The sequence below is a fragment of the Pezoporus occidentalis genome, unplaced genomic scaffold (genome assembly GCF_034315485.1).
Source record: "Pezoporus occidentalis ecotype Australia unplaced genomic scaffold, CSIRO_AGI_Poc_V1 ctg102, whole genome shotgun sequence".
In the NCBI taxonomy this organism is placed as follows: domain Eukaryota; kingdom Metazoa; phylum Chordata; class Aves; order Psittaciformes; family Psittacidae; genus Pezoporus; species Pezoporus occidentalis.
The window spans coordinates 1,042,054-1,060,007 of NW_026912801.1; the positions used below are offsets into that span (position 1 = coordinate 1,042,054).

General features: G+C 49.5%; 1 protein-coding gene across 2 annotated transcripts in view; it reads right to left on the reverse strand.

Annotated features, from left to right (window-relative positions):
• Positions 1-17,954, reverse strand: part of CORO1C (coronin 1C) — a 40,862-nt gene that overhangs the window by 2,748 nt on the left and 20,160 nt on the right. For both annotated transcript variants that reach the window (XM_062615221.1, XM_062615227.1), the window contains 5 exons: positions 11,552-11,674; positions 4,221-4,350; positions 2,023-2,204; positions 1,306-1,425; positions 610-714 (listed from right to left, as the gene is read on the reverse strand). In XM_062615221.1, coding sequence (XP_062471205.1) covers positions 610-714; positions 1,306-1,425; positions 2,023-2,204; positions 4,221-4,350; positions 11,552-11,674 — 660 coding nt within the window. The remainder of the gene's footprint in view (positions 1-609; positions 715-1,305; positions 1,426-2,022; positions 2,205-4,220; positions 4,351-11,551; positions 11,675-17,954) is intronic.

Below are 17,954 nucleotides of genomic sequence, written 5' to 3' on the forward strand. Positions count from 1 at the left end.
GCCAGCGCCTCAGCACCCTCCCAGGGAAGAGCTTCTGCCTAAGAGCTCATCTCAGTCTCCCCTCTGGCAGGTTCAAGCCATTCCCCTTGGCCTGTCCCTGCAGGCCTTTATCCAAAGCCCCTCTCCAGGTTTCTTGTAGCCCCTTTTATGCAGTGCAAAACCACTGTAAGGTCTCCCCTGAGCCTTTTATTCCCCAGGCTGAACAAGCCCAAACTATGTCTCCTCTCAGGCTACTCAGAGCAATTCCTATCAGACCATGCACTGCTGTGTTCTGCCATCCATGGGCATCAGAACTACCATAAAGGCGAGTCCACACCAACAAGAGGTGTTTTGCTGACAGTATCCAACTTGTTGCATTAAGAGCAGCTTTACCTGAGTAAATCCATGTCAAAGAAACATCCAGTTACCGACCAGCCCTTCACAGGCTCTCTGATGGCTCTGCACAGTGAGGATCCCACTGATTTCAGAGCAGCCCCATACATCTGCAGCCCTGACCATTACTGCAGTACCCATTTTTTGGTTCTAGCTTGGGGAACATCTCACAGGCATCAACCATTAACAGGAGTTTCCCTCTAAAGACACCAAGTGATGCCAAAAGCTTCTTTTTACCTTGCCACACAAGTAAATGATGTTGGTATCTGGATCGTAGAACGGCAGCAGGACCCCATTGCTGGTGTCCATCTCATGAAGAGCTATTGGCTCCTCCATGTTTTTCTGCAAACAAAAAATGCCAGATGTTAATGAAGAACGAAAAGCTGATGTTAACACAGGACCATGGAATCACAGCACCACAGAATGGCAACAGTGCTCTGTAGCTTGTGAACACGCAGCGGTGTCTCCTCCATGCCGAAGGATGCGCGTGTTCCACGTGCTCTAAGAGCCCATAAAATCCCAAAGGACGTTTTAATCACAAAATGCAATAAAAACAGGCCCCGAGGAAATTCACAAAGCGAAGGACAAGGCGTGACATAGCCATCGTGCCAGACAGGATTGCTGCTGCCCTGCTCTGCACATGTAACACACAGAACGAAGCAACCTTCACGCAGCTGCTCTGCTCTCACACCCCCTCAGGCACCTCAAACACGCAGCTCTTGGTGAGACAGCAACTGGTACATGAGAACTCGTTTCCTTTACAGAGTGCACATCCAGCCTAATACCTTCTGGCACAGGAAGAAGGAGCAGGCAACGGAAGGAAGAGGGAATATGCTCAAGTATATGAGCTGTGAATTTAGTGAGTGACTGCAGGCCTGGGCTAGTAACTCAACAGACATTACAACAGCAAAGGGTAACGGGACAGGAACCTACTGGATTCCAAAGGGCAAGCTGCCGTTCGCTCATGCGGCTGAAGCCAGTTGTGAAGATGTTTCCATCAGCAAGGAAAATGGCTCGCATGGGCCGGGCTCCCTCATGGGTTTTCTCCTTCTCCTGGAAGAGATTGACAGGTTATGAACATTAAGTTCATTTACAGCAACGAACAGAAAAGCCCATCCAGTGGTGGCTTCCCTCCGAGGTGCATGGATTCACTGGCAGGACACACTGCTCCTCCACGCAGGATGCCAGCTACATGGAGCAACATCCAACTATCTTTGCCTGATGCTGGAGAGAAGAAACCAATTACTAAGCTACTCAAGAAGTGGTCATTCCTGGCTCGTTTCAGCTTTGCCTATCAGATTCCTGCAAGGTGGAAGGCAGACTTCTTCGCAAGCTACAACACATACGCAGGCTGATAAAGCACTGCTTTGCGTATGTAGCTTTGGAACTGTAATTATACAAAAGGATTAGAAGTGGAATTACACTCCTGCAGGTTTTAAAACTGAGCCCTAAAATCCTTGTTCAAGCACTAATCCCAGTAAACCCAGACAAATCCTTTGACCATTGCTAGCCCTTCCGTAGTTTCGTCCTCACTTTGACTACACACAGTGTATAGATACCAAGCAAGAAGGTTCTTTCTCTATATGCTCTGACTAACTCTCTGCTGGAGTGAAACCCAGCTGCACCCTACCAATTCCCATGCAAACTTACAGCAACAATTTCTTGTTTCCTGGGGTCAATAACTCGAACTTTTTTGTCTTTGGAAGCTGTACAGATGAGGCTGCCGTTGCGATTCCAGCTCACATTGTAAATCATATCCACATGCATGTCATCCAAGTTTATGAGGGCTTCACCTGTTCCCACATTCCAGATGATGATTGCATTATCACAACCTAAAATAGAAAGCAACAGCTAAAGTCACAATACTGGTGTATACAGATAAAAAAGCCAGCAGCAGGGAGCAAGGAATAAACCTGCTGCAGCTCCAAGCCTCAGATGCTCTCTTAAACACACTCCATCCACTTTCATGTGCATCGAACTCCAGGCAGCACATTCTCACTCAAATACAGGCTCAGGGCAGGGACCAAGAAGCCAGAGCAGGCACCAAACTCCTCCCCTGAAAGTGTCAATCACCTTCTCAGACAAAGGCAGTTTATGCAGGAGTGTCTGGGCACTGCTCCCACAGATGGCCACCACCTCAACCAGTGTGCTGCCTGCATGCATGGGGCAGGCAGGAGAGGTCCTTGGCAGAGAAGAAGCTGAAGGGGATAGCAGGAGATGCTGGTGGAGCTGAGGGAGGTCTGCTAAAGCCTGCCCTGGCCACTGCTACTGCAGGAGCTGTGTGCAAGAGCTCTTAGGTCTTGGCTCAACTGCAGGAGGACAGAGCAAGAGATGCCCAGAGCAAAGAGGCAATGTTCTTACAGCTCTATAGGTGAGCATACTGGCTGGCAGCCAGTCACTGCCTTCTCAGGACAGAGAGATTTGTGGTAGAAAGAGTCACAGTGGCACAGATGTAAAACAGGCAAGCGACAGCAGGAGAAAGAGCAGAACAAAGAGGAAAACCAATGTCAGGCAGCAAAGCCAAGGTCAGCAGCTTCACAAGGACTGCAACCATCAGGAAGGTGGTTTTCCTCAAGAAGATGAAGAATAAAGCCTAAGACTGAGATGACAGCAAAATAAAGAGCAGGTCTGGAGGACCAGGGAAGGGAAGGGAAGGGAAGCTCAATGTGTGGACTGAGCTATTCCTCCTAATGCTCCAGAGGGGTGAAAACATATAACAGGGCAAAAGGGAACAATCCCCCCTGAACTCCCAAAGGGCATGAAAGACATCCAGAACCTGTCTGTTGTCACCAAGAGAACCCTGGAGACCGCAAAGACCAGACAGCCTCCCTTCTCTGTTCCTCGGAAGCAAACCTGCACACACATACCTTGCTGCCTGTGAGTCTGAGCAAGCTACTTAAGAAAAATCACCTCCTTTTGTGTGTTCTCACACTGAATTTCACTGCATTAACTGCTACAAGGTCTGCAACTCCAAGCATTTCTGGGGAAAGCAGATCAAAACCAAACTGGTGCCTCAAAAAGCATTTCTATCAACAGGAGTCACACAGCTCATCTGACAGCCCAGCTGAAAGGACTGGCTTCCTTTATGGGGTGCCAACCTAAAGGTCACACTGTGAAAGCCTCGGATCATGCTAATGGTTAATGACTTCTCCATTTCATTTCCATAATGATGTGACTGTTTCTCTGTGGTCCTTGCACAGCACATATCCCTCAAGGAGACAATTTGGGAAATGCTGCAAATGAAAGCTCGTGGAAGGAATTCTGGGATACCTTGCAGGGATCAGTGGGAAAGGAGGAAGAGTTGGGCCTTTTAGAGAAGCACGTGAGAACAGGGGTGAGGAGGGTGCAGATGTGAACACTTCTCAGTGGATGAAACTTGCAGATCAAGTGAAGTCTGGAACAATTTTAATACCGTAATTCATGCCTCCAGACAATTTCCTGGCTCTTATCCCTGAGAACTGAAGATAATATAACTGAAGCCAAGATAAGGAGGGGGCTGCGAGCCACGTGTCCCAGTGTCTTGTGATTCACCATCCCCAAGCAACTTGGAGAGAAGGAAAAGGAGTCATGAAGCTCTTCCTCAAAATACCCAGTCTGCAAGAAAACCGTAAGGGAAGGGAGGAGGAGGAGGGAGGAGGAGGAGGGAGGAGAAGGAGGGAGGAGAAGGAGGGAGGAGAAGGAGGGAGGAGAAGGAGGGAGGAGAAGGAGGGAGGAGAAGGAGGGAGGAGAAGGAGGGAGGAGAAGGAGGGAGGAGAAGGAGGGAGGAGAAGGAGGGAGGAGAAGGAGGGAGGAGAAGGAGGGAGGAGAAGGAGGGAGGAGAAGCTTGTGGACCCCATCAGACACCGTACCTGCGCTGAGCAGCACGTTGCGTGCCGTCGGGTGCCAAGCCACAATGCCAACTCGCTTGGAATGACCTTCTAACACCACCACTGGCTCTGTCAGGGACAGGGTGAGCCCATTCTCGGGAATCTGCCACACCTGGAAAGGAAAGGAAAGGAAAACTGGTTAGTCGAGGGCCAACCCCTCTGAAGAGTGCTGTACTCATTTGCTTCCTGTGCCCTGCACCAGGAGTCCGAGCTGTCACTTCTCCCTATTAACAGGAAGGGACAATTGAGGAGGGAATTGTTCCCAGCCACCAATGAAGCTTCAGCTCATCTGTGTGCAACATCCTTCTTATTGCCAGCACATAAACACTGGCTACTTACCTGCAAACACCCCTTATCCCTGTGTCCAGAGATGCATCCATCTCAGATGCCACCCGACAGGGATTCAAACTAATCTGCCTTGCAGCAGCTCAAACTCCATCTGAACAAGCTGCTGTCTTATCAAATCATGCTTGTCCCTCGGGGGATAATAGTGCAGCTACACTGGTGCCTTCTTATTTATTAGTTTCCTCCTGTCTAGAGCCTCCTTTCAGATGCCACTTAACTGGGGAAGAGCACTTTGGTTCTGGCAAAGGTTAAAGCAGCCCACGTTAGCATTGGAAAAACTACCTTTGACTGTAGCGAAGTGCCTGTTGGCTTCCTGCCTCCTTGCTTACACAACCCTTGTGTTGCAAACCTCTCCAGGAAAGTGCCATCAGGAGGAGGAACAGACCCCCAAGGATTGCAGGCCACTGGCATTCCAGCTGTGGAGTCAGAGCAGGTTCATGCACTGAGGGAGGCGGCTTCTGCAACTGGCCAGCAACAGGGATGGGAGAGATAAAATCCATCACCCCTTGCCCCAGGGCAGGATCAGCCCGACCAGAACTATTCCTGCAATTCAGCCCTGGACAATCATCTTTGAACTGAATTTGACCTGCATGTAGTGCATTAAAGAACTGAACAGGAAACCCACCAGTGAGCAGTTATAGCTACCTATAGGTAGGTGGCAGCATCAGAGCACATTTGCTTCGCCTTCCATTGTTTGCTTTATCTGCAGATAGGGAACAGGGCTGCCAGACCCTGCCCACGATGCCCAGCCAAGCTGTCAGAGCCGGCAGATGTGAGCAGAGTGGATTTCGGAAGCGAGGCAGACAGCCATGCACGGGGGTGACATGGATTGCTGTGCTAATCCCCGTTCCTCCCTCCTCACAGGAGCGGCTGCTGCCTAAATAAAACCCACCGGGATGCAGTAATTCCCAGCACGTACCAGCTCCCCTCTAAATAACCCTAAAACGATTCCATTTCTCAGCAGTGCAGCTCTCAGCACCCTCAGGAGGAATGACAGCGACAGACACACAATTCCTCTGCAAGGGTACAATTCCCTCTTTCTCTTCCTCCCTGATGAACAGTGCTAGCAAAAAGATGACACAAACCAAGGCTTTTACCCAGCAATCAGGCTTTAACAACTGGGTTGCAGACTGGAGCTGTTCAGCCTGGAGAAGCAGGATGTCATCCTGCTCGCTTGGAATTCAACACCAGCCTTCCCAGTGACTGCAGGCACAGCAGGCTGAGGACTGGGCTGAAACACAACCTGCCTTGGGAGCTGCAACAAATCATTTCACCTGCCTGTTCCACGACAAAACTGGGCTGCAAAGCTGTCAGTTCTTACAGAGGCAGCTTTCTTCTTGCCAGTCAGGAAATAACAACCTGACAGCAGCAACAGTTTAAACCGTGTCTGCTGACAGAACTTTAATGTCAGTCTGCTAAAACTGGTACCCACACTTGATGCTGTAACTGTATGCAGATCTCTCGGATAAACCACCTCCAAACCTCCGTACTGTCAGCACTGATGCAATGCTGCAGAACACAGAGGCTGGTTCGGGTTGAAGGGACCTTAGAGCTCATCCAGCTCCAACCCCTGCCATGGGCAGGGAGCCCTTCCACTGGAGCACCTTGCTCCAAGCCCCTGTGTCCAACCTGGCCTTGAGCACTGCCAGGGATGGGGCAGCCACAGCTTCTTTGGGCACCCTGTGCCAGCGCCTCAGCACCCTCACAGGGCAGAGCTTCTGCCTAAGAGCTCATCTCAGTCTCCCCTCTGGCAGGTTAAAGCCGTTCCCCTTGGCCTGTCTCTACAGGCCTTTTTCCAAAGCCCATCTCCAGGAATTACCTAAACCAAGCTGGAAGGAGAACTTGAGAGCTGGGAGATGCCAGCAGAGAAGGCAAAGCAGGAGAGGCCGGGCTCCGATCTGAGGTACTGGAGATGCCCAGCAGAGTATTAGGTGACAAGAGAGCAGGGCTAGAAGATGTTCCATATGAGCAGCTCTGGTGTGATCCCTCTACCAGGCAGGCAGATGTTGGGGCAGAGCTGACATGGGGATAGGATACAGAAAAACCACCAAACCCACTTCTTCATTAGGTGAAAAGGCCACAACAGCCGAGACTGAGCCACACAGGCTGATGTTACACTGAGGATTAAGCAGGGAGCCAGACATCTGGTTACTCCAGGGTCTTGAGGAGCCCTTAAAAACAGCAAGCCTTGATGAACACAGCTTTCTCTTCCCCCGAGAGAAATGGTGTGATCAAGTGGCCTGCCCCAACTCGGCCCTGCTCCCTTTGTTGGGGGGAGAAGCTTTGAAAACTGAATTTACTCACAAAAAGACCCAGGAGCAGCACTCTTGGGCCACACGTGACCTGCACCCAAGTCACACAGGGTCAGAGCAGCTTCTACACCTGCAGCTGCAGTCAACCTTCCTCCCAGCCAAGGGGCAGCCCGAGCAAAGGGACCAGAGATCCCCATTTCTGTTCTGCGCTGCCACAGCTGGGAATGATGCTGGGATCCTTCTGTGCAAGTGCAGCTTCACAGCAAAGCAACTTGTGTGCCAGAAAACTCCAGGGCCAAGTTTAACGGTGAGCCAGCGAGTGCAGGGGTTGGATAGGAGGCAAATTACCAAAGGAAAGGATGTTTTAAGAGCCCCTGGAGGACACAGATATTTTTCTTTAAGGGAAAGCTCCTGTAGTTCCCAGCAGCTGCAGAGCCGTGTAATCCTCTGCAGATTACACCGACTATTGACCTAATAATCCTGCCTGGTATTGCAAAAAAAACCCCAAAAGCCAGGAGTGTGAAAGGTCAGGGAAGGCTCCCAAACGGCCTGGCCCACTCATTCCTGCATAAGGTGGGGGCCTGGCTTCAGCGTGGGATGAAACTGGGTTCAGAGGGCAAACTGAGGAGCGTTCCCTCTGGATGCAGAACCTGGCCTGTGAAGGTGAGAACACAGGATGAATACCCAAAGCCCGCAAGATGAATGGGACATCAGCAGCAGTTGGCTTTTGGGGGTTTGTTGTTTTGTTAACGTGGTTGGGTCTGTTTGTGATGGAGGAAGTGAAGTCACGCCACAGTGCTGTGCAGAGGCTGGGGCTCAGAGGAAGAGCAGCAGGGAAAGGTCTTGCACAAACAGCATGTGAGGGAGAAAACACAGCCAACTTTCACTGCACTATTTTGTAGCCTTTAAAGAGACCCCAAACCTGTCCCTTCTGGCTCTGCACCGGCCGGCAGAGCAGACTAAGTCAGTCTCCAGAAACAACATCAATCCTACATTCACGTTATCTAAGGAAACAAAGGAGGGTTTATCTATATCCCTGGCTCTTGTATCACTGCAGGATTTGTGCAGCCACTTTCTGTTGCTTAAGACCTTCGAGCTGGTCCTGGTACCACATCAGAACTGTCTGCTGCCAGGTCAGCGTCCCAGGGTAAGGACAAGAGCAAGGGCTCTGGGTTAAGCTTTAAAACAACTTGCTCAACCAAATGAGCTCTCCTCTGGCCAATACATGCAAACTCTGAGCATCCACCTTGTGATGAAGCCAATTTTCCATATCTGGGAACGGCCCTTCTGATACTATCGAGAAGCATTTATGGAATCAGACATTTTCCAGCTGAATTAAGAAACCTGCAGTACATTACAGGCATTCAGCAGAATATCAAGCATGACTATTTAAGTAATTCCTTATTTGCTGGCACAAGAAAACAAGTCTTCAAAGAGAACACCAGAAGAGGCCGCAGAAGGTATCTGCATGCCACAGAGTCTTAAAGGAAGCCTGTCTGAGAGCAATTCGGACAGGGGAGATGGGGACTCTCCATCCTGCCCTTATGCAGATGAGAGAAATTCAGCAAGAAGCCAGTGAAGGGGACAGAGGCGGCTGCTGTTCCCAACATCACATCACTTGTCTGATGAGGGCTCTTGTGTTACAGGGGACATGAAATGGGCCATGTTCTGGTCTGAGAACAAGGCATGAAGAGGAAATACCCGAACGCTTGGAGACTAAAAGGATTTCATTATCTCTCAAACCACTTCAGGTGGGTTGTATTTGCCAACTCAAAAAGGAATCTGTTGGCTTCATATTCCAATTGGCAAGGGCAGGAGAGGAGAGGCCAAAGTGTGTCCCGAGGAACACCCAGGATAAAGGAAGAGCATTTGCCCCTCCACGAGCCTACACTCCAGCAGAGAAAGCAGGTGGTGTTCTGAAGAGCTCCATTCTACTTGCTCCTCTGCTGGGATCTGACAGTGATGTTCTTACACCCACCAGCACCATGACTTCCACACAGGTGGTCCTGCAAGGGTGGGCTGTCCTAAGCACTGACCCCACCATCTTTTTCTTCTCTGCCTCCAAATGATTTATGAATGCATCAGATGGGACAGCGGAAGTACCACCTGAAACCATCAGATCACACTGATCAAGAGCCTTTCATTAGATTCATTTTGATGCAGCTGCAAACAGTTAAACCTCTGAAGCTGTCCAAGCTACAAAGCTAAGCAGCATCAAAAAAGATGTCTTGATGTCTTCTTTCCTAGGCCTTTACTCCAACCCCCAGTCTCATGATCTCACATACCTGTTCAAGGTTTATCTGCAGCTCAGAGGGTATTTCCACCTTCCACAAACCTGAGGTTTTATCAACATGAAAATGCTTCCAGCTGTTGAAAGGGCCAGGTTAAGCTTCCTTGTGCAACACATAGCTCAAACTTATGGCTGCAGGGAATCAGCCCTCTTGACCTCAGAGACACTGGTCAGATAGCATCTCAAGGCCAACCTCTCCCTCAGTACATGTCTAGCTGATGCTGCTGAGATCTGCTGTGGCAGAGGGTAAGATCCTAAATCCTCAAGTAACCAAGGCACAGATGGTCTTTAAAAACATAAGGCTTTTTCTGTCTTTAGAGCAGCTGCCACCTCTGCAGAAAGCCCCACGATCTCCTCTACCACACTGCGTTTTCTCATTTCACATTGGCTGATGAAGAGTTCAGAGCTGATGAACAACCACATATCCTTTAGAGTAAGATCAGTTTATTCACAGTGACAGGCTGTCCAGGAAGCAGGACTCCAAAACCTTTATTGAAGACTAGCAAAGAAAACAGGATGCTGAATTACCCGTGCCAGGACAGAAAAGCAATTAAGAATGGGAAGGCTCATTAGCTCATCCAGTTTTGCTTCCAAATAGTCCGGGCCAGGCTTGGTCTTTGCACACTCTAGCTGTGTACAGCCCAGTTAACAACTGTCCCAAATGATTTGGGATACATCATTTCCCATCAGAAGTTGTGCAATACTTAAGAGGAGATTCAGCTTCAGTCTTCGGACCTCTCTGCTTCCATCACCACTGCTGGCACTCAGCTTCACTGCATTTTAAACCTCCAGCTAACACGCACCTAAGATCTTCCAAATCCTTCCAAATGAGTGAGGATTCACTCGTTTCACCTTCCCAGCAGCTGCTTGCTCCCTTCCACTCATGACAGTAGCACCACCAGGTACCACACGCTAATGCCAGTGTGCAGACTTGCAGTCTTGCAGTCAGCTACACCATGGGGTCTGCCCACATGCCTGTTGCCTCCAGTGATGGAGGGAAGCTCACCCCCTGCCTCAGTGTGTGCAGATAGAGCAGACAACCTGCCGTGACCCCACGGAGCTTGTCTGAGCAGTTTGGGCTCCGATTCTTGCAGACACTTTGCGTCTACGTTAGGAGCATTTTGTAACTCAACACTGTTGGGTTTTCTACACAATTCAATCCCTCTGGAGCCTCACAACATACTTCTCATTGCACTTGGATTAGAGACTTATTTTGCCTCCGAGGCAGCAGCTATGGACCCCAGCTTTGCCTGAGCTCCTGTTTCAGAAACCGTTCCTTCTGGATCCCGGTTTCTGGAGGAACATTCCTGCCTCCTGCATCCAGCCCAGTAGTGACCATGACAATCACAGAAGCTTGTTGTTTTGTTTAATATTAAATATAGTACATTTTGTTAACATGTTTCAGCTTCCAAGACTAAGAGATCACAGGCAAGAGCTGTCCCAGGATAAGCCTCTTGGGATGAATCCCCTCCCAGACATTCTAACGACGAACAGAAGCAAAGGAATTTATCTGACATGATCTATAATAAGATTCCAATATAACGTTCAGCCTACAGCATTTCTAAATATGGCCAAAGATCACTGAAGTTATTTGGCATTATTTCATCTCACAAGGATTTTCTTTCACTTGTTCTGCTGTGTTTGCATGCACAGGATTCCACATCCATCCTGGAGCGAGGCCGTCTATTTTCCAGTGGGCTCTGAGGTACAAACAGGTCTCAGGCCCAAGGTTGGCAGGTGCAGGAGTTTCATTTCTTATTTATTAGAAAAGCTCTTTTCATATCTACTTACAACCTACAGATACAGGAAAAACTACAGCATCACCCTTAAATCAAGGGCTTGATGCGGTTCTGAAACCCAATGGCCTCTTCCCAACACACAGCACTGCATCCATTAGGATATTTGAGGTAAGGAACCACCTCTGTATTCTGCAAAGCACTACAGAGCAAGACACCTCACCAGTGATGGGCATTCCTTCTTCTCCTTCTTATTGCCAAACATCAGACAAATCCCCAAGGGAAGGAAAATGGAAGAGCAATTGAAGATAAAGCCAGAAAGATACAGGGCAATTCTGTTACACAAATAGCTATCTCAGTGCTAAAGAGATTCACCTCCCAAGTCTGAGGCTGCACCTTCTCAAGCAGTAAGTGAGAAGAAAACGTCACTTGTGAGTCCAAACTCTGCTGTTACACAGGTAATAAAGCTCACTCTGCTTTTTTACTCCACCTTTAGCTACGTCCTGCAGCCAAGACAGCATCATTTCTTAAGCCCAGATAACACAAGCACAATGCCCATGACCACTCTCACCTCAGCAAGGACTCTGCCTTCAGCAGCAGAACAGGAGATGTCTTCAGAAACACAAGTGTCCTTTGCAGCAGCAGTTTGAGCACAAAGCAAACCCCACAAGACCAATTCAATACTCTTACCATGACAGTGCAGTCCTCGGAGCCGCTGGCGATGACCTGGTCATTATGAGGACACCAGTCGATGTCCAGCACCGGTCCTGTGTGGCCACACACTGTGGGGTAGGACTTGTCAATTCTGCCTGTCTGGAGGGGAGGAAACAAGGAAGAGAGCTGTAAGACACAGACAGCATAAACCACATTCCAGAGTGGAGGGAGATGCATCCTAATCGTCCATTAATTCTTTCAGTGTTCAGAACTTAATGAAGCTTTAATCCTCTCATGGATCGACAGAGGAAACAAACCATCAATGCTCTTCTGCAGCACCAACCAGCTGGAGACTCCTGATGGTGCAAGAAAAGGGTTCAGGGGTTCAGCACAGGAGGGCTTTGCTGCCCACATCTCAGCATTTGCACTGACACCATCCCTTTGTCCAACTCCAGTGTTCTGGGAAGTTTTGAGGACACAGGTTTGCAGAGTAAAACCACTGCTCACAGACTGCCACAGCCCCTCAGCCCTCATCCCTGCCTGCCCCGCTATGGCCAGAGGACCAAGGCGACCAGCACGCTGCCTGCACCGAGCTCATTACACACATGAGCTTTGCAAGAGCACAAGCCAGTGAGGTGTTCCCATCTGAGCTGAGACAGGTCTAGTGATGCCAACGCTGCTACTGCAAAGACACCAACTCTACCAACTGGGTCTATGTTTTACTGTTGGAACCCCTTGATATCCTGAAGCATGTGTCCGTCCCCCCCCCCACTGCTGATGCACCTAATACCCCAGCTTCCTCTGGGAATAACAATCACTCCAGCTAATCACTGCCATTTCTCTTGGTCAAGCTGTGTGCACATGAGAAGCAGCTCCAGAACCTGGGTCCTGTTCCAGGGGGTTTTGTTTCCAGGGAACGCTGTGATGGCCTTTTCATGAGAGATGGGAGAAGAGAGACAGGAGGGAGAGGTCTGAGCTGGGGTCGTCTTCTTTCATGTGTAAACATGCAGAAGAAATGGCTGGCATTTCACTTGTGCCATTCCTTGTCAACATTCCCCAACCTTGGAGGTGACATCTCTTAATGTATGCCTCCTCCCCATCTCCACGAGGAAGGCTGTTCCTATTCAACACTGTCTCACGTACAAAGGACCAGAATAATGCTGGCTACTGGCTGTTGAAGACCACTGACCTGAAGACCTCTACCAGCAACAAAACAAAATACAGAGCCAAAGTTACAGCAACCAACCAACCACCATTTCCTAAATGGCCCAATTTGGGTTTCAAGGCAAGATTGCCTCAGTGATTTAATGCTTTTGGAATCATTCGAAGGGAGAGTGGTGCAGATGAAAAGCCATGAACCAGACAGGCCAAAATTAAAGCCTGTGTAATCCCTCCTGGATGCCGTAACGTGAAATAGGATTTGAAAAATTAATACACCCAACTGCCATGTACAGCCCTTCCATCTTCAGTGATGGAATGAAGAGAGAACCATGCAGAGCATATGCTATTGCTGCATTTCAGCAATCACATTACAGGCCAAACACAAATACAGACTTAAACCAAGAGTAAAAACACAACTAATACTGGAAGATGCCAGTGACTACCTGCTCCTGGTCTCTAGCAGGGCTCAGTAATCCTCTATGAGGAGCCTACGGTAATTATTTACAGGCAGCATGAGTGCTTGTCAGTTTAGTTTAGAGTTTTTACAGGAGCTTATTACTGCAGGGAGGAAAGGAAAGGAAAGAAAGCCTATCAATTTGAGCAAATTAAAGCCCAAACTTCACCTTTCAGTTTTGATCAGGATGAACCTGAGCAGCAGCAGCAGCCAACCGGCTGAGACAGGCAGCTGACCGCAGGGACCAGGCAACCCACCGCCTGCTTTTGATCACCCACCCACAGCTCAGTTTTCCAGCAGCTATCTTGTACTTCCATTAGCTCACTGAACTGCAGTGCTCCCAGGGCAGCGAGGATGCAGGCTCCGTGTGAGCCCACGGCAAGAGGGAGCTCCTGATGCTTGAAAGCAGAAGGTCACGCTGCCTGCAAACACAACACCTCTTCAGGGTCTGGCTGAGGAAGACAACACAAGGGGATGCGTGCAGCACAGCAGCATAGAATCCCAGCTTGGTTTGTGTTGAAGGGACCTTAAAGCTCCTCCAGCTCCAACCCCTGCCACGGGCAGGGACCCCTTCCACTGGAGCAGCTTGCTCCAAGCCCCTGTGTCCAACCTGGCCTTGAGCACTGCCAGGGATGGGGCAGCCACAGCTTCTCTGGGCACCCTGTGCCAGCGCCTCAGCACCCTCACAGGGAAGAGCTTCTGCCTAAGAGCTCAGCTCAGTCTCCCCTCTGGCAGGTTCAAGCCATTCCCCTTGGCCTGTCCCTGCAGGCCCTTTCCCAAAGCCCCCCTCCAGGTTTCTTGTAGCCCCTTTAGGTACTGGATCAACCCCTACACTTGGGCATGGCACTACGGCACCAAGGGACCAACTCGGCTGCTCTCCAGGGTGCACAAGTAACAGTGCTGGACCAGTACAATGAGAATAAATGAAGGATGTGGATGACAGAAGGGCCCAAACGCTGCTGCGCTGCTGGAAGCTGCAGCTTGGCAGGAGTCTAACCGCTTTCAGAGAACTACTGACTTGTGGTCAGAGACAAAACTGTTTTCGCAGGGGAGAGGAAACCACCATGCTTTCCTGAAGACATAACAAAGAGCAAGAGCTCTCCTCAGCAACGCTTGTAAACGTGCTTCAGCTGCTCCACTTGAACAAACCAAACCCAAAATCGCTTCCATTAGAAAGCATGACCCTTGCACGGGGCCCACGGCTGGCAAAGCACAACAACCCACAGCACAATCCCCCGGGGCCTGGCCCCGCATACACCTTCCCCCCAGCCACCCAGTGGGTGAGAAAGGAGCAGGTTTTAACTCACAAGTGTTAAATCACCACCTCCCTAAGTGAGCTCTGCACATACCATCAATGCAGGCTTCCTGCTCCCCTCTCCGGAGCAGGGATCCCTATTCCTGGCACTGTGTGGGATGAAGCTGTTCACAGAGGAGCTTTAAAAACGGTATCTGGGGGGCTTTGCCAAAAGGGAAAGACCAGGAAGCCTTTAATTGGGTATTATAAAAACATGGCAGCCCATAAAGTTACCAAATGCCACGTTTTGAAACGCAATTCCATTCAAAAGAGACACCTTTGCCACAAAACCACCACCAGATTCGCATCGTGGCTGCCAAAGAGGTGTTGTTTTCACCCTACCTTAACAGCCCCAGGTTTGGGGCTTTATTTATTTATTTTTACAGTGTAATCTTTTAATGAGTTCAGGATTTACAATAAATCTCAAGTGCTGATACACAGCTTAAAATTAACTCGGTCCGACTCGAAGAAATTAAATCCTGCTCGTAATCCATTGCGACGGCGGTTGGGCAACACATCACCCAACAGCTCCTGAAACTCAGAGGTGGATGCTGTAAGAACTTAGCCAAAAAGGTGACTATGAGGATTAGCAGGAGTATGTTGTGTCTAGAAGCACACAACACTGAGGTCCTTCAGCAGATAATAAGCCGAGTGAATCCATTTAGCACCTTCCTGCATCCCAGATCAGAAGAAAATTACAGATGAGAAGGAAATAATCTGTTATTAAATACAAAAGGGCACTGGAAAACTGCTCCTAAAAGAGGTGGTTTTAATCTATCTTAAGGAAGGCTTCTCTGCCACAAAAGGGCAACTGGTTGCAGGAAACAGCTCATGGATTATAGTAAAAATATCCCAGAGCACAGCTGCTTCCCCAACCCCTGGCTGTGCTCATGAAGATCTCCATTTAAAATAGGGAAGTGGCATCGAGTTGCACAAGCAAAAGCAATTCCCTCACCCCCCCCTTCCCCTGACAGTGCAGGAGTTTGAGGAAGGAAATCAGGGCACAACTGCAAGTCTGAAATACAAAGTGGCCGCTGCCTTGTCTCTGTTGGAGAAAATACCCCTTTAACTTAGCTAAATTGTGTCTCTACAACAAACTCCTATTTCACCAAGTCCAGTCGAGTGGAGTTTAACGTGCTCTGGCCACTGAGCCTGCCTCCACCTCTGGCTGTAGCAGCTGCTCATGCAGGAGGCAGTTGGGATGTAATGATTCTCTCCTGACCATGGCAAAGAGACGTCAGTCACCAGCAAACCAATCAAAGCATCCAAAACTAATTGGGAAGATTAGGAAAAGTGCTGCTCCCAAAAGGTCTACTGTAATGTCATGTAACGAGAGACTCTGAGGCATTCCTAACTACACGCCTCTTCCAAATCAGACTGTGTCCTCCAAGAATTCCTCGGCAGTGCTCGTGTTCTGGTTTTAGCACCTTGACAGCTGCAGGGCTGTGACATTACAGGCTGCAGATGGAAACAAAGGTCCTTGTTCTGGAGTGCTCAGACCTAACTGGATGCACAAAGCTGGGGGCGAAGCACAACGTGGTGCCAGGAATCCTACACAAAGCCAACCCTGCCCGAGCAGGGAGCTATAAAAACCATGGCACTGTGTGGCTCCAGCAGATCGAGCATCACAAAGAACAGGGTGGAGGGTTCCAGGCATGGGGGCAGCCCTGTGGAGCAGGCAGAGATAGTGAAGTTCATCTTGCCCTGGTGGGAGAGGAGCTGCAGCAGCTGAATGGAGAAGAGAGGAGGCAGGAGCTGTTTTCAACTGCAGGATGCTTCATACTGGAGAAGGGTATGTTTGCTGCAGAATCCTTCACGGGGTTCGTCGTGGCAATCAGCTACTCACATGCTGGCTTTAAAACAGGAAAAAGAACACAACCAACCCTCCAAAGCCACCCAAGCTGCTAACTCCCATCACTCAGAGCTGGGGACACAGCATGGCTCCAGCAGTTCAGCTCCCGCCTGTCCTAGTGTCTAGAGGGAAGCTCTAAACTGCTTCAGAATTACATTTCAGCCTCAGGTACCTTCGAGCTGAGGAAGCCCTCTGGGCAGAAGATGCAGATTCAAACCAGAGACCTGTTGCCCAGAAATTACATTACAACTGATACAGAGTACCTCTTTTGTTCCACCCCTAAAATACGACTCCAAAAGCAGTTAATTCCCATTAGTAAACCAGGAGCATCACCTTCCCAATTGAAGAACATCCAAGCAGGGACCTCAGGTTTAGAGCTCTAGGATAAAGTGGTAAAACCCAGCTGCAGCTCAGGGAGTGGTGGAAGAGAAGGACCCGTCCAGAGAAAGCAGAGCTGCTGAGCAGCAGTGCCCAGAAAGGATCCACAGGGAAAACCAGCCTCGTGTCACCTCAACACACCCATCCTCAAGATGGAACAGATGATCCAGGACTCCAGCATCAGCCATGGTGAAACAAACTGGGAGAGAGAAGAAAGCCTGGACAGATCCCAGGAAAGAAGCCACTTCTGTTGAACTCATTTTGTCTCTGGGCTTCCAAGAGTTCAGTTTTAACCTCTGCACACAGACAGGAAGGCAGATGTGGCTCATGCAGTCCTCTCCCCATGCAGCACTCTCTCAAACCTGCTTGCAGACAGAACTATCAAGCACAAGAACCATTTTCACTGTAGGACAAGGCCTTAAAACTGTACAAACCCTTGGCTGACCATAAATCAGGGGAGTTTGTGCTGCTTGCTTTCCTAGAGAAATGAGATTTATCAGCCACCCTGCCTGCCCTCTTCCCAAGCACACCAGATCCACTGGAGGGGGAAAGAGAGGACGTGGAAGGGAATTGGGCACATCAGTGCTGAGTGGATGTAGGAAAAACCTGCAAGAAACTGATGGGCTCCATGGCAGCCGAAGCCAAGATGCCCGTAAGCCGTTTTACTTCATCTCCTTCCATCCACACTCCACCTGAAACTGCTGGAAGGACTCAATGAGCCCATCACAGCAGTTCCTCCTCAGTTTGTTTTATGCACCATCTGGAAAAGGATGGTATTTTCCCACTCCTTCCTGGCAGGATGAGAACGTGGAACAGCTGATTAACAAGTTACATATGCCATGGTTGAACATTAAAGCGTGTCCCTTGCAGAACAACATATTCCTTCGAGAAGGTCATTCCTGAGGTGTGCTCTCACCCACACACATGCTAATTGCCTCTCAGGGCACCCATCTGATCACAGCCTCGGCAGGAAGAAGGCAGGCACACAAATGGAAGAGCTAATAAAAGGTATATCCAAAGGGACTGAATGAGCTCCTCTGAAGGCTTTACATAACATCCCCGCAGCTGAAGGCATCTTTCTACAGGAACTGAAACAAAACCCTTCTGCAGCAGTTTTTCTTTGCAGATACAAACTGCAGAGGTTTTCCGGGGAGACAAAACCCTGCGTTCAGTTCTGCTGTAACACAGACCCAGAATCATGGGCTAAACCCAGGTATTTCAAGTCACTTTCCCCAGCACATCAAGAAATCCACAAAGGACCCATTTGGGCTGCAGAACAGGGATCACACATCGAGTTGGG